Source organism: Pelecanus crispus, chromosome 2, assembly GCF_030463565.1.
Source record: "Pelecanus crispus isolate bPelCri1 chromosome 2, bPelCri1.pri, whole genome shotgun sequence".
In the NCBI taxonomy this organism is placed as follows: Eukaryota; Metazoa; Chordata; class Aves; order Pelecaniformes; family Pelecanidae; genus Pelecanus; species Pelecanus crispus.
Window position 1 is genome coordinate 37,150,967 of NC_134644.1, and position 20,818 is coordinate 37,171,784.

Sequence of the window (20,818 nt, forward strand, 5' to 3'; positions counted from 1 at the left end):
TTAGTTCTGGATAGAAACTTATTTGATACTGTGCTTTGTTTTTTCCATATCTATCTTTGTAATAAACACCCAAATTAAATCATTAGGAGGCATTAAAAGTGATGAAAGGGGTGGCCCAAGGTCTACAAACATTGCATGGAGCTAATATAGTACATGGATCTCTGCATGGAAATAATGTTTTTGCTGTGAATCGAAAACAAGGAATTGTTGGAGACTTTGATTTCACAAAATCAGAGGTAAAAAAAAATCCTTTAGTGACTTCTAGTCAGAATTATGTATCAAAACAGACAACTATGTTTGCAATTTAAAAGATTTGTTGATAAACATTGTGCTTAGCAGTGAGACTCCTGTTTCATAGCCTGAATAGGGTTGGGCAGTTTGTGTCTTGTTGCAATTTTTGTAAAAGCAATCTAATCTTGGAGGGGAAAAAAAGAATTACTGAGTGTGGTCTCTGGTTAAGCAAAACAGTGGAACAAAAAAGATACAGAAGCTGCAGTAGTTATTTCTTGGCTGTCTGGTATATTTAATGGTAATCAGCATCATCAGAGGTGAGAGTAAGAACTCATGTTTGAAGAAGGGCTAGTCAAGCTCACATGAAGTCTTTGCCTTTCTGTTGGATAGGTAATAGGCTTTTAGTATGTGTTTTAGTGTGTCATGGTATTTGGTAAATTAACAGGATTTTACATGTTGCCTCCATATACCGGTATTCATATGTACTTCTGATTTAGTCCTCAGTTTCTGTAGTAAAGAATTTCATAGTTGTTCTTGGGGTAAATCTAATATTCCTTAAGAACACAAGCTATTTTCTTACTCTTCATTGTGTTTACATAGAAAAGTGTCCAATAAAAGTGTCTTTTCTGGAGTCACCTTTTGACTTCCTAAACTCAAGTTGTTTGAGCTGAAACATTTTTGTCCTAGAGGTCTGCTTCGTGCTTATTTAATTTTTTTAATAGTAATATATGTTATAGTAATATGTGATTACATTAATAAATATAAATAAAAGTAAGTTTCCTTGAGAACTCTTATTTCTGCTTTGGAAATGCATTATCTGTTAATCTCATGAAGAGTATCAAATGTTTGGATAGCAAGGTGTGCTTCCCTTGAAATAAATTTCAATTTTCAACATGCTAAAGAGACATGCTTTAAAATTTTTTGACAGCTGAATTTTCTGAAAGGTCATACTCAGGACAGATGATGTCACTGTGAAAATTGCAAGAGCTGAGGAAGACTATCCCTCTCTTCACTCCTCCCTGCAGGCATGGGCTGTGCTGAAATGAGTGGCTCCTGGGATAGAGTAGGAAAGTTCCACCCATGGTTCACAGCCTGGATCCAGTCTGTGCCTTCTCTATAGGGGTGTCAGTACTGCTCAGTGCTTGTACTTTCTGCATCATCACAAATGCACAAGTGGAGCCGTTAACTGATGCGTTACCGAGTACTCTTGGCAATCTGGACACTAGTCTTCTCCAGTCTGGCTATAGCTGGTACTGGCTGCGGTCATGGAGGGGCGTAGAAATGCAGGGTCTAGCTTTTGTTCTGACAGTGGACAGTCCTAAAATGTTCTGGAAACCAGGAGGGAGGAAGCAGCTAGTTTAAGGTAAAGACCAGAAGGGCAGAGAAGAAAAAACAGGAAAGCTGGCAGAACTGCACTTGAGAACTAAAGGTCTCCAAAATAGTGCTGAATGTCTTTCACTATTTGTGATTCCCACCCCACCCCCCCCAAATTTGAGAAGTTTTGCAATTTGTATTCTTTACCACCATATGAGCTTTAATAGTTCTAGTATGAAGTAAAATCTGCCATCCCTATTCTTCTGTTACAGGTGATCGATGTGTGATGTTATCTCTGTTTTCTTTCACACACCACTTTTTTTTTTTTTTTTTTTTTTTTTGATCAGTAAAGGAGGATTCTACATTTCAGTCTGGGTCAGCACAGAACTTTATCAGAAAGTTGTCTGACATGTGAAAAGGGAGAGGGAGATAAATCTGCTTCAGTGTGCTGTCATTCTTGCTTGAAATTACGGGTACAATTTTTTTCCCCATAGGAACAACGTGCTGCTGCAAACACTATGGTTGTCGGTACCCTGAGCTTAGTTTCTCCAGAGCTGAAAATGGGTCAGCCAGCTTCTCCAGCCTCTGACATGTATGCTTATGGCTGCCTCCTGTTCTGGGTATGTTACGGCTTGTGGGAGAGTTTCTAGTAATATTACGGAACTGTGGCAGGCTTATACAGAACAAAAGTAGTGTTCCTATTTTCAGCAGAGTGGTAAATGTGGAATGAATGGGAGTTATGATTATGGGCAGAAGTTAGTATTTTTTTTTTTCTGTGAAATATACAGTGTAATTTTTATAGTAATATGAACAGAAAAGTATGTTTTCGTTCCTCATGCTGTGGATTGTCAGTTCTTACTGCACTTCCCATTCATTCCTTGTGAGCCTTTCTTCCTTCTTTTTTGTGATCATGCCCCTGAGAAATTACCCAAATCAAAAGAGACAGAAGATGAAGGCAAGGATGGGACTGTTATGTTTTGTTGCTGGAAGCAGTGCTTAGATAGGTGTTTTGTTTCTTAGCGCGTGTAGTGCCGGGGTGAGAAAGCAATCAATTTTCCTGTGTTAGATGGTATGTTATACAGCATCTCCTCCATCTCCTTTTTGTCTTCTGGCACTGTATTGCTGCCTCCCCAGCTCAGGGTGTCAGTGCCATGTGTTCTGAATGAGAGAACTTCCAATCTCCCAAACTTGAAAAGCCACAAGCTACCCAGCAAGTGCTGAAGTTCCCAGGCAGTGATTTTGCAGGGGAGCTTGATGCATTCGAACTGGTTCACTGAGTACCAGTTGGAGCTCCAGGTACATGGGGATCTTCCTGGGAAACACTTGGTAGTTCCATCAGCTGTGCAGCGATGGCTTCAGTAATCCCTTCTGTGCTGTAGCATCTTAAAAACACTTCCTAACAGAGATGTAAATTGCAAACTGATAGGTAGCCACTGTCAGCTACCTGTGCTGAGAAGATGAAGCTGGTTCCTACAAAAGTCACTTCATTGTGTTTTATTTCCAATTTGGGAAGCAGTTGCTTAAAATTAAGTAATTTTTCTACTGAAATAGATGAACTAAAGTGTAGCTTAATATCATAGATGTTTATAATTTATTAACGTGGTACGGTTTAGCTAGTACTACCATTCAGATCTTCATCTGTTCTAGAAAGAAAGTTTTTACAAGTAGAAGTGAGTCAAAAAAAAAGCCCAGTAAAAAAAACCCCAAAACCAAAGGCAGTTTTACTAATGGCTGGCTCTTCTTGAAGAGAATATCTGGGATGCAGCAAGATCGGCATTATTCTGAAACCTCATCCAAGTTTGCCAGCTGAATTTCAGATTTATCCATGTGTAACTGATCTCCAGCTCGGACTTGGTGTTATATTGATCATTTGATGGAAAATTTTAGCTCAAGTGTTAGTATTATGTTCAACAGTTGCCAGTTTCATGTTGGGCATCTGAAATTGTGTTCTCCCTCATTAAACAGCAGTGCTGCTTCTAAAATTGAGACAGTGGTTTTTCCAAGTTCTCTGCTGATCTGTGTCACAAGAGCCCAGCACTGACTAAACACATGCTTCCTTTTGCTATCTGTCTAATTGTTCAGAACAGAGGCATTTGCACCTTAACCTACAGGCAGGATTTTGAAAATGCTGTGCTTGGGCGTGGTTCTAGGCAATAGTAAAGACTGGGGAAATTTTACTTTGTTTATGGGTACAGGGTTCATATTCGTCTGTTGGAGTGCGCTTACCCTCAGCATTTCTTAAAGAGGGTTATATAATGTATACTAAACGTACAGCTTGGGCATGGACTTTGAATCACATTTTTAAAAGTCTATTTCTTCTGACCTCTAAAAGTTTCTTCTGATACTAAGTTTTCCCCCCTTGTTTCTGTGTAAGGGGAACTTGAGCCCCTTGCATGTTTTACCCTACTGTGAAATTAGGAAAAAAGCCCTTCCCTGCTGTTTTCCCATAACAATCCATTTTCACTTGAAACCTGGAATCTCCTTGACTGATACTTGGTTTTGTTAAACTGAAGGGAAAAAGAGGCCAATGTTATGCATTATGTATCTTTTAATTTACAGCTTTGCGTTCAAAACCAGGAGTTTGGCATAAAAGAAGATGGAACACCTGAGGTGGATGTGGTTGTCATGGTATGTTAATTATCAGATGAGGAAGATTAGACTGCTCTTGTTTAGATGTGGTTAATTGATTCTTTTTTTTTTAAGTTAAACATATTGTAAGGGCTGGTTTGAGAAAATGTTCTTTATTGACTATTTGGATAATTCTAAATAGCATGCACAAATAAAATGATGTTTGAGAAGGTAGAAAACCCCAGAGTTTTCTTAATATTTAACTCCGACCTCAGGAAGAGCAACTTCTTCACAGATAACTGTTAATTGAATGACACCAAGTTACAGACTTGGGGAATAAGTCATTGAGATCAGCTTCAAAGGAGGTATTTGAATTAGGAACCTGTCTTTTCTGAAGTCAGGGAAGTTGACTTTGATCTGTCTTCCTACATAATGAGTGTACAATGCTTGAGTGTTAATAAAACAGCCAACTTCCATTTTAATCACTTAAATGCAGTTGTAAAAGTGTATTGTGCCCTTTATTCTTTGTTTCACAGAAAAAAAGCCCCAAACTTTCCTATGCCTCTGAAACAAATGCAGAGATAGAAGTGGACCCTGCATGAATTTGTGTTACTGCTTTCATTGTTTCTACTCTCAACTGTTGTTCTTTGTCTACTGTATGCTAGCAGCTGTTGTCACTTTGAACTCTATTTTCAGTCCCTTTTCTGAAACTTATCCTTGCCAGTGTCTCAGTGACTCTTTGAGAATAAGTAGTAGACCTGTGTGCCTTCATGTTTCCCACCTTTGGTCTTCAACTTTGAAGTCAATCCTTCACTAACTTATCTATCTCTTGGATGTTAATTATAAGCAGATAATTTTTGGCCTTCTCTCTGTGTGCCTTAGTTACCTGAGCACCTGCCTTTCCTTGGGTTTATTTCTTGTGTAAGTCTCTTTCCCATAAGTTTTCAGCCTTCTGGCCAAGAGTTAAGACCTTTCTTCTTGCCTGCTTTCAACCTCTTCTACCTTTGCTACAGGCCATTCCTTTTCCTCCTTATAAAAGTCGGAATAACAGAAGTCATGCCACCGTACATAGTTTAAAGAAATACACTGGGAGGTTTATGGACCTTTTCCAGATCACTAGCCTTCCCAGACTAGTTTCTGCTTCATACTTTTTGCTGTACTTCTGCCTGTCTACTGAATGATTGCTTTGTTCTTGTCCTGTGTCCCTCCCATCTCCCTTGAGTGGATTACCCTTGTGTGTTTTAATCTGTATGGACTACTTCTTGTATCATGCTTATTCTGTTGATCTTACTTTAAGTGAGAGCTTACTGCTTTATCTAGATTTGAGAAGGCCATGAAACTCCTTAAATCAAGCTTTAGACTGCTACTAAAAAACCTGCAAGCAGGTGACTCTGTTTAGCTTTTAACTGAAGTTTTAGGTTATGGATAGAATTTCCTAAGGAATATAGGGAAGAGTTAGAGGTTAATCCCCATATTTTCCAGAAAAGTAGAAAAATACTTTAAATGGAAAAGTAGAAAACAAAGCAGTGGAGTTGTTGTTGGTCAGATAAATTTGGGTTGTTTGTCAAGGGCAAAATAAACCCTAATAATAAATCCTTCTTTATTGGTTATACTTGTGCATTAATGATTTGCCCGCTTTGCGGAGATACCTAGGGAAGCATGGGGTTAAAATTGGTCTAGATTTACTAGAGTTGTGTTTATACTGAGCTTAGTGTATCCTGTTTACTGTGTTTAGGTTAAGAAACTGTCATAATACAGTACCAGACTAATACAGCTGTAGTGGTTCCAGTGTCCAGGCACGGTAGCTTATATCACTGCATAACACAGTACTGTAAATTATCTTGTTTTATTAGATGAATCTTCTCCTCTACAGTATGTCTTTTAATAACTTCATTTCAACAGTGTTCTCCAGTGATGAAAGCATTACTGATAAAGCACAGGACCGTTTACCATATCCCTCTGCAAAACTATTTCCAGTGTGACACTACCATGGAAAATAAAAGAATAAAACATGCAGCATTTGAGCAGGGAGGTGATCCTGTAAATAGTGTTTCTTATCTCTCATTATAGTTGCTTGGTTTCTTATTAAAAATTAAATGAATCTCATGAAATGCACAGTACTATTGGAAAGAAGATTCAGTACTTCATGATTCACCATTAGGGCTAACTAGGGGGTTTTAAATGTATTCCCCAAAACTTGTACAGAACTGTCTGCTCAGTGCATCTTTCAGGTTTATGCATAATAATCCTTAGATACTGAAAAACCTAACTTGCTCTCATGCATAAGGGAAACTTAATTGTACAAAGAAGTGGAAAAGATTTCTTGGGACATTAAAAATAGGAGTTGGTTCACTTCTGTTTTCCCTAAAATTTTTGCTGTGATAAAGTTTTACAAAAAAGGTCTGAAGTATGCAAATGAAAGTTTAAATGACCAGTTTCAGGGTGTTGTACTTCAGAAGGTATCTGCTACAGAACAACACAGAAGTGCAAACAGTTGCCTGTATCTCAAGGACAATTAATGAATTTAGCCATTATTGTTCTTAGCAGGGATTAATTCATTTTACAGCTTTTAATAAGAGCACATTTCTTCAACTTTTTTCCCTGATGAAAAGAAGCAGCATTTGATTTTGACCTTGTCAGGTGATACAATCCTAATCAATACATCATTGTTGGCAGTTTTTAAGGATTCATCCTGGATGCATGCGCATGCACGTGCACCAACCACCAAAGTCCGTTGGAGAGCAATCTGTGCTGCCTGCAGTGCACAGGAGCACACGTGAGGGTTTTGCTAAGAAATGTAATAGTAATAAATATCTTTCAGCTGTTTCTTGGGGAATCTTTTAGATCTCTGGCTGTTAATCCTTGTCCCAGTTCTTGGGGAAAATCTATTTTGCTTTTAAGTGCTTTATCTATAATCAGCTTATTCAGAATTAATCTCCATGCCCATCTGCAGGCTCTTGACAGGCTGGTAATTTCCCTTCCATCTTGGTCTCATGCCCAGAGGAACTGCACATTTGCAACTAGTAATTTTTGTTGTTTTCCGCAAATGTAAAATTGCTACAGGAAAATAATGTTAAGCTCTAAAACAGGTATATTAATGTTAGCTAGCTGTTGAGAAAAAGCAAAGATTAGAGTTAAGATCTTGTAGCCACTTATTTAGCCATGCCAAGCTTCAGTGTTCAGTGTGTTTCAGCATCCAGTTTTGTGTTTGTTTTTTTTTTTAAAGTAAATAAGAGCAAACACAATGAAATGGAGTAAACATGGTGAAATGTCCTACAGCGGTATTCCTTGTGGAATGAATTTTCAGTTTCTTTAGTGGGAGAAGATGGTGAGAAGGGGTATTTGTTGTTTACAGACATTTGATAGTATTATGAAATGCAAATATACAAATACAGAGCTTTTCAAGCTCTTTAAGTGCTTAGACTTTCTTCACTTTGAATTTTGTAAAGGAAGTGTGTAGTCATGTTTCACTCCTGTATTTCATTGCACGTGTTTGGATCTTCTTAACTCGAAATTTTCCTTTGAGCATTTTAAATGTTTTATAAACTTCTAACAATCCTTTATGCCAGTAAGATCAACAGTTTTCAGATCTCATCTTTTCACACAGATTTCACATTATTCAGGGAGTGGCTAATTCTCCAGAGTCACTCTGATAATTAGTGGAAGAGTTGGAAATGGTGTGCTTGTTTCTGTCTTCAAGTTTTTGACTACTTGTGTACATTCCTTTTGCATCACAGTGATTCTTCTGTCTGGGTGAAATGGGGATAGGTGAGAGGTGTACAGGTATCTTGCGCTTTGCTGTTTTATTGACCCTGGTCAGAGGTGTTGCTGGCTTGGAGATGGTGAACAAGCAAGGCTTCTTACGGAAAGATTCTGTTCCCACTAAGTTTTGGTAATCTAGATCTCTAGATTAGCATTTGAGATTGTCTTTCTTGCAGTCCCCTTGTCCAAATCCAGTGTGTGCTCTTCCTCCCTCAATAGCTGATATTTATGCGTATGTGTAGCAGCTGTGTTTTTATGTTTTGTGTATGGAGCCTAGCACTGTTAATGTGCTAAGAATTTAGGCACGTAATCCCTTCTGATAAATCCAAATAGCCTAAGTGTAAGTGATGGGTTAATAGCAAAACAGCTGCTGTTGATTTAGAGCCCGTTACTTTGGTTTTCTTTTTTTTTTCCTGTGTTCTTGTAGAGAGATAAAGCAATATGAGAGAGGTTAAAAGATGAAGTTGTAGAAGATGAATGGCACCTGTTCTGTTCCTTCTCAGTAGAAAGACCAACTTCAGTATTTCTCTAATTTATAGTAGTTCAGTGAATTGGTACTTTAAAATATAATAACTCACGCTCTTCTGGGAAATCTGCTGGCACCAGGTTGACAGACCTGACGCTGAACACTGCTTTTATTTTGTTCTAAATAAGCACTATGACTGTCGAGTGTTGCTGACCATTGGGAATGGTATGGTACAACCTTTTGTGAGGGCTTTGGACCCTAAGCACTTAAAAGATGTGTTCATCAAATACTTGGTTGTTGTTTGTAATCGAGTTTGTTTCACTTACTGATGAAATCCTTCTCCCTCTGTTTGTAGGATGATAAAGTTAAATCTCTTCTCCAGAATTTGTTCTGCTGTAACAGACTGACAGCTGAGCAGGTGCTGAAGGATGATTGCTTCCTTGTAGTTGATACGATTCCAGTTTCACCACAACCAGGTGAAGAGCTTGAGCCACATGAAGAACATGATTCTGAGAAGACAGATGAAAAAAGAAGGCAATTAACTGAGGAGGGTGGAGCAAACCCTGCTCAATAGATGAGGAACTTTTCCAAGGGGTGTTTGATTGAGACTTCTGTTTTTGTTTGGTTTTGAAATCATTGTCCTGATCTGAAATCTCAAAATACAAAAGGTTTCGTAGGTGCAGTCATGTTTTGCGATTACATAATCGTCACTGTGTTGTCTTTTAAATACATCTTCTTCTAAATTAGTGTTTGGGGATATAAGTGTGATGTTACTGATTATGTTCTTAGTTTGTCAGCCTTTTTCTTTGTCCATTATGTACACTTTAGATTTACAGAGAATAATCTTGTTAGATGCCAGAGATCTTTAAGGTGAAGCTTCAGTGACTTGCTTTTGTATCCAGTTTTCTATCCCTCTTCTTTCTGTGATTCCAGATAACGTGTTCCTCTTAAAGATGCTCTAGAATACTACCTTTTTGCTGGAGGTTATTTGTTATTGCATAGCCAAGTTGTTCCTACAGCAACTGTCTTCAAGATTTAAGGGAAAAAAACCCAAAGTACTACTTTGACAACTGGTAAACAAAATGGAGAGCAGCCTGCGTCTTTTCTGTCTTTCTGCATTTGAAAAACGCAATTGGCTTTCTAGAGAGCAAGCATCCTTCTAGTTGCTCCTTTGCAGTGCTGCTGCGAACTGAAATACTATATATGCATTTGCAAAAGCTACTGCTGATTTGCTCTACATAAGCATGTGTATATATCATCTGTTCTTAAGCATTGTTCACAATAGCTATAAAGATGTGACTTTAATGAGTCGGTTTGTTTGCCTGCAACACTTTGCTGTTAACATTACCATTGAAAGTTTTGTCAGCTCTTTATTTTTACAGGAAATTGTTGCTTATCTTTATGAAGGTTTTCCTTCTCAGAAAGAAACGGATCAAAATGTGCAGAGCTGCTGTAGCAATATATTTAGCCTCTGGGTGTTGCTCTTGGGCAGCACTGTTGGCAGGCTAGTATTTTGAAGAGGAATTACTGAAGCTGCATGTTGTTGGATGACTAATGTAAAAATGCAGTATGTAATGGGCAAGAAGCAGCACTAGGGGAATTGGGGAGCCCTCAGGTACAGTAACGCAGTCCACAGTGGATAGAAGATACCACTTTGACAGATTGACCTCTGATATTAGACTTGGTTTTCCATCCTTAAACCAATTAGTTTCTTATATGGAATAGCATGTAAGATGCTTCATCCTTTTTTCATTAAATGATAATGATTTTTTTAATTTCTGTAACATGTATATAACCAATGATAGCAAAACCTTTGTTAAAAATATTTTTATGTAGAATTTTTGGTTAGTGTGATAAATACTTTCATTACAGAAATCACAGAAGAATAATACCTTTTTTTTTGGTCAATGAAAATAAACAGTTTAGCAATTTTGTGGGATGCTTTCCAAATACTGATTGCATTCTTTCACTGTTAATAAAAGGCTAATTTTAATTTTAACCAATGTTATACACTGAATAGAGGTTAGAAGATTAAACCGATGGTTTGTGTCATGCTATGTCATGTATATTTAGAATAAATTTTTGCTCAGTTTTCAGGCTCCAGAGTCCATGCAACCTAAAGTGTACTTCTTAAATCTCCAAATTGCTAACCTTCTTGGTTTCCTGAAACCAGAAGTCTCTGTGTATGCTTGATTAAAAAAACTGCAGTCTCTTCAAAATCTCTTCATCAGCTGTAATATGATTTCTACATGTGGAGCCTAGCACGATACAGATTTTGTTTTGTGTTTTTTTTTTTTTTTTTTTTTTTTAAACTGCAATAAAACTTGAAACCCTTTGGTACATATGAGTGGCAGGGTATGAGACAGCCTTTCCATTTGAATTAAATGTTGATTACAGTCTTAGTGTCACCAGTTCTGTTTGTTTCTACTTCGACCTTTTCTATGGTAATTTTATAGCTCTGGCTTTCTTTTCATTTCTTACTTGCCAGAGGCCTTAAGAAAATAGGTTGGTTCAGGGTCATGTTGCACAGCTATCCTACCAAAGCTGAATACTAATCCATGATAATGGACTGCTTGCTGTTTAGTTTGAGACACACTTTTTCAACTGCATCTCTTCTGGCTAGAGCATGCATGCTTGGAGGATAGGGAAGGGAGGTTGAAATGATCCTATAGGAATAGTCTGTCTCATTACTCACTGCTTCTAAGAAGCTCAAATGAAACTTACTTCTCTCTTCCTTGGTACCAGCATTCTGCAGCTTTGAGCAGTGTCCTTGCACAGACCAGATTGGTGGGGGATCTTCAGGGGCTGAGTATTGCTTCACTGGGAAGTAAGGAGTTCATTTGCTGTCATGGGCCCAAGGCATTCATACCTTCTTATGGCCTCTAACAGTAAGCCTACAGTTCCAAGTCTTGGTGCCCACAGCTTCCTTTCATGAGGACTGTTACCTCTGTTACTTGCTCAGATTTGTGTTTTCTCTGCACTCCTCACCTTGGTGTCCACCAGTCGTGTCGGTATCAGTCTCAGCTTTTGCTCAGGACATCATACTCCAGTCAAGCTACTACAATGGCCTTCTAGGCTGTAGATCTGGTAACAGCGTCACCTAAGAGGAAATGCTTTCTTCAGGCACCTGCAAACAACCACTTCTTCTGGCTCTACCTAACCTAGCCTGCAGACCTGGGATAGGGCTGGTTTTCTTTGGGAAGAGGACTTCTTTCAGCAGATTGGGAGAACATCAACATTGCTTATCTCCATGATAAGAAGCTGTGCGAACTACTCCTTGCAGATTGCTGCGCCTCTGGTCACTTCTGGAGACTCCTGCTGTTCTGTTCACTACCTCTTAATCGTCATGCCCACCATAACATCCATAGTAACATTACTATCTCTTTCCATGTAGTTTGCTCACTCTATTAGTATTTAGCACTTCTGCCTGTGTAGTTTAGAGGAAGGTGGGGATTTTTTTACTTCAAAATAGTTTCTGCTAGTACAGAGTCTTTCTTGTAAGCACTCACTAGTATTTTAACATTTTTTTTTCCTGATGTTGGCTGCAAGTTTGTATAGCATGCAGGTTAAATCATATTCCTTCATAGGCAACTGCCTAAAGGACTTCCCCTAAATGGGCAAAAATTATTTCTTCCACAGTCATTTCATTTCCCCAAATTAGAAGGAAATTGGTATGAATTCATCCTGATTTCAAATCAGGAGTCTAGTAGCTTGCAAGTTGATGGCTTTCTAGACCATGGTGGATGTTTGAGAACCAGATCTTCATTAATTTAATTTAAAATGTTGGTGAAAACTTTCCTCAGATTTCTGGGTGTGTGCTGACAGGCGCGAAGATTATGCCCCATGCCACACTTGCAGCTCCTGCAGCACTTGTCTTGAAGCATGCGTTTTTCACAGCAGACACACCATGGCTAGATTGACTGAAAGCAGTTGTCAAATTGTCCTGCCCTTTAGGGTTGTGGACAAATCTGTTATGACATGAAATTTTGTTCTGTTAGTGCCAGCCTGCACTGTGGTGGGGGCACATGGGCTCAGGTTTTGGAATTGGGTTTTGGCAGCGTTAGATTCAGGGACTGCAGTACATCAAGATCACACCACATAGAAGCATCTTCGTAAGCTAGAAACATTTGAATTGCAATGCTTTGGGTTTCTTTTTTTAATGTATTTTATTATCCCTTTTGTCTGGCATCTGTGTGTTACAGCTGCAAGGTATGTTACCAATAAGTGGGGAGAAACAAGATTTGTCCTGCTGTATGAAGAAGTGATGTTGGTTTGTATTTGTTACCCCCTGTGCTGTCAGTAGCTACTTAGTTGCCTGAGGCTTACGGGTTGGTCCCCCTTCCACTTGCTGTACAGCAGAGCTGGGAAAGCTTGCCAAAACTCCCTGACGTGTGTTTTCTCACTCGTGAACCTTCAGCTATTCAACTTTCCTGCCATCTTTACAATTGGTAGCATGGTTAAGCAGACTGGATCTGTTCTGTCTCATCTCAGCAGTCCTAGTGTGGACCAGAAGTTTTTGGTATCCAGAGTATGGTATTACGAGTTTAATCAGTCAATTTAGCAACCCTCTGGCTTTGTTATGATCTCCTTTTTCAACTTGATAGCCTAGTGTTTCAGTAAAGCCAAGAGCTGTACCACCTGGCGTCAGTATACCGGATACTGGCAGACTTGACAGCTCTGGAGAAAGAGTCCTTGTTTGAAGCGGAAGAAGAAGGTGCATGTGAGCCTTGGGGCTTTGAGATGGAAGATACTAGTCCTCTAGATGACTCAACAGCAGGTTTTGCCCTTACCAGGTGTGTCTTGGATTGTCTGTTCTCCCAGATGTGGCCTAGGATGCCTGTGCTGTGAAAATGCATGTTATGGCCTTGCAATCAGTACGTGGTTGCATGTAGTTAGTTCCAAAGGCTGAGGGAACATTTATAATGTCCTCTCCATCACTTACCGAGTCTTCCACACATTGCTGCAGCTTCTCTTTCTAATGAACTTCTTGAACTTTTCTTCTGTTCCCTGTTCTCACTCTGGTAATAAGGTTTCTCTGTTGCTTTCAAGGACAGTCTGTTGTGGTGTCACCAGAACCTGAAAAATCTGTGAAAAACGAGTTCTTAGTAGTGTTGCCTTACGTGCCTTGTGGTGCGTTAAGTTATTGGCTGCTCCCCCACCTTGCCCTGCCAAGGCAGGAGTAGGGTAGACACAGGGGCAGTTGTTGGAGGAGAATATAAGTTACGTACCCAGTAGATGGTCTTTCAGGTGTCTTGAGGTTTGATACAAGGCTTTTAAGTGATAATTAGCACACTTCAAATTTTTATGCTGTGTTTGCATGAACTGTGGTAGATTGCAAGCTGTGCAAGTCCTGTCAGCTGAAACACTGAACAAACATGCCAAGAAGCCTTGTGCAGCGTAAAAGTCACGTACAGTGTAAGTGTGTATAGCCAGCACAACTCAGAGGATTCTTCGTGTACAAGTACTTCACTTTCAGTTTACAGAATCGATTCAGTCTCCCTCAGGAGAGAAACCAGAAGAATTCCCTTGGAGCAAATAGATTGAAGATGCTTTGGTCCAGCTACTGTGATGAAAGCTGGATCAATACTCCAAAGTAAGAGCCTGCTGACCTCAATATCAGGAGATGCAGGTGGAGGCTGCTGGAATTGGAAGTGTTTTTATTTGAAAAACTTTTTTTTTTTCCTCGTAGGACTTTGTTTAAAGTTGAAGTCTGCTGTTGGGAAATGCATCTCTGTTCCATAGCAACTTTTCTTCCTTCTCCTAGTTTAAGATAACTCAAAATGATGATTCCACAAAAGCAATGCCAGCCTCTTTTTCGAAGGCTGGTTGTTGCCAATGTTCATGTTGCAGGTGTGGCGTTTTAAGTTTGTCAGTCTGCCTGTAATTTTTATCCTCTGTCCTTGTCAGCAAGAGGTGGAGCTGTTGTTCATTTCTTCCAGCTGTCACCTTTCCTTTGTAAAGTTGTTTTTTTTCTTTCTTTCTTTTTTTTTTTAAACCTAGTTGGAACACTCTGTTTGTCTGTTTTTAACTTCTCCATTGGCCCAAGGATTGGCTACTGTGGCTACCTGTTTTCTCTGCACCTTTGTGTAAATTTTTTGGTGAAATGATCAATTCTTCTATGCTGAATTTTGTAGCATCTGGATATGTTTCAAATGATCATAGAATCATAGAAAGGTTTGGGTTGAAGGGACCTTTAGAGGTCATCTAGCCCCACTTCCTGCAGTGAGCAGGGACAGCTTTAGATCAGGTTGCTCAGAGCCCTGTCCAACCTCACCTTGAATGTTTCTAGGGATGGGGCATCTACAACCTCTCCGGGCAACCTGTTCCAGTGTTTCACCACCCTCATCATAAAAAATTTCTTCCTTATATCTAGTCTGAATCTACTCTCCTTTAGTTTAAAACCATTATCCCTTCTATCACTACAGGCCCTATAAAAAGTCTGTCCCTATATTTCTTATAAGCCCCCTTTAAGCACTGAAAGGCTGCAGTAAGGTTTCCCCGCAGCCTTCTCCGGGCTGAACAACCCCAAGTCTCTCAGCTTTTCCTCATAGGAGAGGTGCTCTAGCCCTCGGATCATTTTTGTGGCCCTCCTCTGGACCCGCTCCAACAGGTCCATGTCCTTCTTGTGCTGAGGGCCCCAGAGCTGGACGCAGTGCTCCAGGTGAGGTCTCACCAGAGCAGAGCAGAGGGGCAGAATCACCTCCCTCGACCTGCTGGCCACACTGCTTTTGATGCAGCCCAGGATTCGGTTGGCTTTCTGGGCTGCGAGCGCACATTGTTGGTTCATGTCCAGTTTTTCATCCACCAGTACCCCCAAGACCTTCTGCACAGGGCTGCTCAACTCTCCCAGCTGTTATCTATGCAAAATACTTCTTGATAGTAGTAACTTCTGTGAAGGGACTGAGGGAGAGGCAAGCCTCTGAGGGTTCTTGTATGCTGTCTTTTTTTCCAGTGGTTTCACACAGAACATAGTGCAGATTGTTTTACTAGAATGGTCTGTGAACCTCTCCTCTGGAAAGGACATGCACAGTCATTACCTTCCCAGAGGCTCCTCTTCCCTCTTTTAATACTGGAGAGCATTGAAGAATTGAGGCTTGTTTGGGCAGGCTCTGCCATTTGTACCTGGTCATGTAGGATGCTCAAGGAGCAGGAGAAAATATGTGTGTGACTTGCAGGTGCAGCTAGGGCTGCAGTTTCCAACACACCGCATGAAAGAAACTTCTCAAAGTTGTTGTTGTCGGATGACAGTATGTTTACATTAATGGTGTTTTCCTAATACTCTTTTGAATTATTTTGTTAACCAGAGCTTGGCTTTTTTGTATTACAGTGATGTATCTGCAAAGCTGTTAAATTCTTCGGACATCTTTTGCTATCAGGGCCTCATAGGCACTACGACTCAACAGCCTTTGTATTTCCGTACTTAATTCCTTACATTGTCTCTACAAACATCACTATTATAGAGGGCGAGAATGGTTTGGTGCTGGTGTTCTCTTGGAGATGCTGTTACTTAGTTCATGGTGCCATTTGCAAGTAATGTGACTGCTAATGCGCATAACCTGAGACTGATCATTGGGGTATGCTGTAGTGATTTGTCACAGAGCAGCCTTTTTTCCTCCAACTTAATAATAGGCTTCCAGCCTCATCTGGATGTATGCTGCATGTTGTCCCACTGTTTTACAAGGGAAGCAGCTAATCTTTAAAGATAGGATCAAAACCCTCACTCCTATTTATAGTCATCTGCTCCCACTGCTGGAGACAGAAATGGCGTGGGGAACTAAAGCAGGTACTGGATACCGATGACTTGGTTTTTGAAAACCACTTTTTCTTTCCTGGGTACTTCTGTTTCAGTGAAAGTCTCTAAAAGAAGGCAGGTTTTGACAAAAAGCTTAAGAAATGTGCACTGAAGCTTGTTCCAAGCACTACATCTGAAGAGTACTTGGTAGTGTCTATATGTACTACCCATACACTATTTCAAAGCATAGGTGGTAGTATTATTTCCTGATGGTCCTAACTCTACCAGAAGTTACCGCTTTTCTCCTTTGCAAGAACACGGTGGCAGGAAACAACCTGTTAGTGCTGTTAGAAGGGCCAAAATGCTGAACTTGCTTTATTGAAAAAGTAAAGCATTTTCTAGTCAGAGGGTACTGACAGACCGGCATGTTGTGTTAATATCTTTATAAATGCCCTGAGGCATACTATTAAGTTAATCTTTTGGCATTTTTATTTGCTTTTTGGCTCAGCATCACGATTCATTTTTATCTTTTAGAAGCTCCATTTATGACTGTCATTTAATTGATGGTAACTACAAATTATACTAGCTGCAAAGGAATACATAAAAGAAATGCAAGTAGTATAATTTGGAACATGGTAATCTTAGTAGCCTGAGTCATGAATTTCATCATCCACGGCAGTTAGTATCATTTTATGATTCATAAGTCTATTCGTTTCTTTTTTTAGTGTGTCATCAGATAAATAGCTCAACAGTAAGGTGGCAGAATTGTCTTGTCTCACCCTAGTCCCAGGAGAGAATGCAGGTTTGATTGTTCCTATGTACGCGTAGGAAATCTGTCCCTCTGACCTCTTAAATCTGCGAAACAATTTCCTGTGCTTCAGTGGAGCACTTGCTGATTAAGCCATTCAGATTATCAAATGACCGCTACCTCAACCTAAAATTTATACTTTGTTCAAATTGTTTTGAAATGCATTTGTTCATTTGCTGAAGGTGACCTACCACCATAGATCAGTGCACAGACACTTAGTGATCCTGGGCTGACTTGAGCAGGAAGCAATCAGCATTTGCTTAATGTTAAGTCAGTGCTGCTACAGAAGTACTGTCAAGCTCTTGAATGGTTGATGTTTCTAATTTAATTAGAGAAAGCGTAATCTTTTCATTACTCTCTGTGGGTTCGCCTTTGGTTTAAAATCCTCAAGTGGCATGATTTGTTTTGGAATGTCCCCTCTTTTTAGGTGCCGTGCCAGCAACAGTTCCTGCCACCTACTAACTTCATTTTGAAGTTTGAAAAGCTCCCCAGAAATGATCAGTCTTTAGATAGACGGGTAGGTATAGATACATTACTAAATCAGAACTTGCATTATTCAGGAGAATGAATTTGCTCTACTAATGTTTATTGCTTGGTTTTTGTTACGTTTCCAAGCTTATGCTAAGGTAACTGTCACAGAAGCTTAAAGTGCTAGGGTATTGGCTCTAGGCACAGGCTTGACAAAGTAACAATACAATCATAGTGTGCCACTGAGAGGTGGCACTTCTCACTGAAAGAAACCTTGTTTTTATAAAATGCTTGCAGGCTCCCATTCTGCCACATGTCAGCCCAGCGTTTAGGAAAGATGAAACTATCCTGTACCTGTATGCATACCTGTATGTGTTCTGGTGTTTGTATTTAGATTCCTCTAGGATTGCTCCTTCCCAGCTTTCATTTCATTCACTCATGTCTCTTTTCTGAGGTGCTCTGTGAATAAGTGGTTCAACTGTGCCATTAGAAGAGCTATGTTAATTCTGAAATGATCCATTAATTGTCAACCACAGTTTAATATCTCTGCTTTTTCCATTGTTTTGATAAATGAAATCTTAGTATGGTGACTCACTTTGATTTGCGTAAGTTGCTGTGCAGGATTGGGTCACTCCTAAAGAATACGCAAAATCATGTCTTTTGACCATGCACTCATCATCCTAGCAGCCTCAAAAGCAGGTTAAGCTAGCTTTAGCAAGTTAAATGCCAAGCAACTTCAGAGTAAATCAGTTGGAGAAGGCAGGATTTTTGGAGGCTTAAAACATCTCCAGTAATCTCAAAGCTACTATCTGTCCTTTCAGTAAAGCAATGAGGATTCTGTGATACCCTTTTTCTTGGCTGAGGTACTCTTTCCAGACTTGGACATCAAGGAAGAGTAAAAACTCATCAGAGACAGTTCAAGGAAGAGTATGATAAAGTCAGAGGTCTACAAACCAGGATCTATGAGCTAGAAAAAAAGACTTTGGTAAAGAAAGGGTGGGTTTTAAGTCTTCAAAGAGGTAAAAGCCTAGAACACAGATGAACAAAATGGAGTTACTACTGCTTCTGCCCTTTGGAGATTAATCGGTTGATTTTTACAGCAAAGGAAGTTAAGGTTAGACATTAGGGAAAGAAACATTCTAATTCAGCATAGTTAAACACTGGAATGTATGGCTTAGGGAAGCTTGAAGCCTCCAGTACTGTAGTGAGATAAGGCAACTGGCTGGCAGGAATGACATAGGTATGTATGACTACTGTGGGGTGGAAGATGGGCTGGATAACTTTTTTTTAATGTTCTACTTGGCTCTGTCTTTTGTATTTTTGCTTTGTTTAAAACATGTCACTTTGCCTTAAGCCACCACTATTAGGCAGGTTGGTTTCATCAAGAAAAAAATGTGTGAACTTGGAGTACCTTGAATTGGGTAAATTAAAAGGTAGAAACCTGGGTCAGAATCTCTCTTTTGCAGATGGTAGGGAAAAGGAGACCTAGGTTAACTGCATGCAACTGAGATGCAGGTGCAGTTCCAGCCCTAGGAAATTTACACCATGACTGGCCTTTTCTCTTTTTTGGAAGCTGCACACATGAATTGCTCTGTACCAAAGACAGCTTGACATTTGCAGAGACCTGCAGCACTCGAAGTAATAGGTTCTGCCTGCAAGGATGACTTCAGCAAAGGCTTTATCAATTGGAAAGTCTTGTTCAGTACATCTCTAAATCAGTTTTAAAGCATTTAATTTATTTTATGTAGAGGCCTGTTGTCCTTAGCTAGTTGTCAAATGCATTGCTGCAAGCAGTAACTGTCTTTTGTGGCCAGAATGTTATGGGTATATGATTAGTAAGATATCAAGCTTTGTTTGGATACAAGGCTGAAAACACCCACGGATGTCTCATCCTGTTGGGAAACATTCTATTTAGAGTATACTGCCTATATGTCTAATGTGCCATGGGGGAAGAATTGCCAGATGAAACACTGCCCACTGGTAAATTGTCATCGGGCTGGGCAGGAAGCTGCATTTACATCAGTATTCATATGGGACCACCCCGCCTCCCAAAAACCTGCTTCAAAGTGGGTCTGACTTTGTCTCTTGAGAGGGGCTACCAAAATCCTATCCTCTGTTTTTATACCTCTTCTGTTTGATTGGGTTTTTTTTTTTTTTAAATGATACCTGATGATGACAACAAGATCTCTTTCTATACAGGTTGTCATCTGCTCTTGATTTCCCATGTGCTGTGCTTGTTTGGCATATCTGCCGCAGAGGTAGTTACAATGATCTAGTCACAATTGCCTTCAGGCACGGGAATAAGCAGCAGAAGGAGGTGAACTTCTGAGAAATACACCTCCTGCTTTTGTTCAGCTGTCCCTGGTAGGAGTAGTATTAAAATAATAATAATACATAGAATATGATGCAAGCAGACTTGTTTTTTAAAGGGAACGATGTGCCAAGTGTTCCAGAAGAGGTTCAATTTGTAGAATGTTTTAGACCATTAGCTCATACTGAATCTTTGCTATTAGCCTCTTTCTCAGGAAGCCTGAAAATCAAAGGTCAAGGGGGAATCCTGAACGAGGAGAAGGTAAAGAAACCCACCTCACTCTTTGCACCAATGAAATGGAGTAAATAGAAACCAAAGTGTCTCTTCTCTCACAGTTTGCTTGCTGAGACAGTCTTGGCAATAAGCATTCTTCTGTTTGCTGCAATCAGAGTAGTGTTTATCTTGGAAGAGTTTTCAGTCATCTGATGTGACCCTAGAAATTGTGCTGGGTTTAGTTAAGAGCATGTGCCACAGCTCTAAACCCACCGCAGGCAGTGAGCTCGAGGTATAGACTAATCCCTCCCATGTCTTCCAGCTCTTTCTTTCTGAATGTGCAATGTTTTCCCACCTCATCAGAAAGACTGTACATCAAGAAGGTGCTTAAATCTGTGTCTGAATGCTTTATTGAGTGGAGGTGGATTGAAACAGCTGTCTTGAGTGGTTTGGTGAACTTGGACCAGTGTCACTGTTTCCTCTGCTGTGAACTCAAAAGCTTTGCAACTCATGTGTGATAAGGAGGTCTAATGCCTAGCTAGCTTCTGTTCTTCTGCTTTTTAAATCAAAGCGTTGTTTTGTAAGTTTGGTTGAGGAGAAAGGTGTTGGGCGTGTTTCGATTTCTGCACAGGAATGGTATGCATGTTGTGTTGCTGACCCAGAGTGGAACAGCATGGATGAAAGCATGTGCGTTTTCTTTTAGGCTACAGCTTAACATCTGGCTCCTGTAGTAATTCCCAAATTACATATGGACTAGAAAGGCTCTATCATTTCCTGGAAAATATTAAAATAATTTTCTCCTGAATGTATAGGAAAGATGTAGATCTAGCATAGACATGTCTGGGTGATATCTGGGCAATGCGTCATGGGAATGTGGTGGCTTTTTGTTAGTTGTCCAGTGTTTCTTGGTGGGAACTAAAGCTGAAATGGTATTCTTGTAAAGTT

The 20,818-nt window shown here is 39.8% G+C and overlaps 1 protein-coding gene across 1 annotated transcript in view; it reads left to right on the top strand.

Annotated features, from left to right (window-relative positions):
* Window positions 1-8,915, top strand: part of STK31 (serine/threonine kinase 31) — a 38,505-nt gene extending 29,590 nt beyond the window's left edge. Inside the window, exons 20-23 of the mRNA XM_075728237.1 lie at window positions 87-236; window positions 2,040-2,165; window positions 4,105-4,173; window positions 8,697-8,915. Of these exons, the coding sequence (XP_075584352.1) occupies window positions 87-236; window positions 2,040-2,165; window positions 4,105-4,173; window positions 8,697-8,915 (564 nt within the window). The remainder of the gene's footprint in view (window positions 1-86; window positions 237-2,039; window positions 2,166-4,104; window positions 4,174-8,696) is intronic.
* The last annotated feature ends 11,903 nt before the right edge of the window (window positions 8,916-20,818 follow it).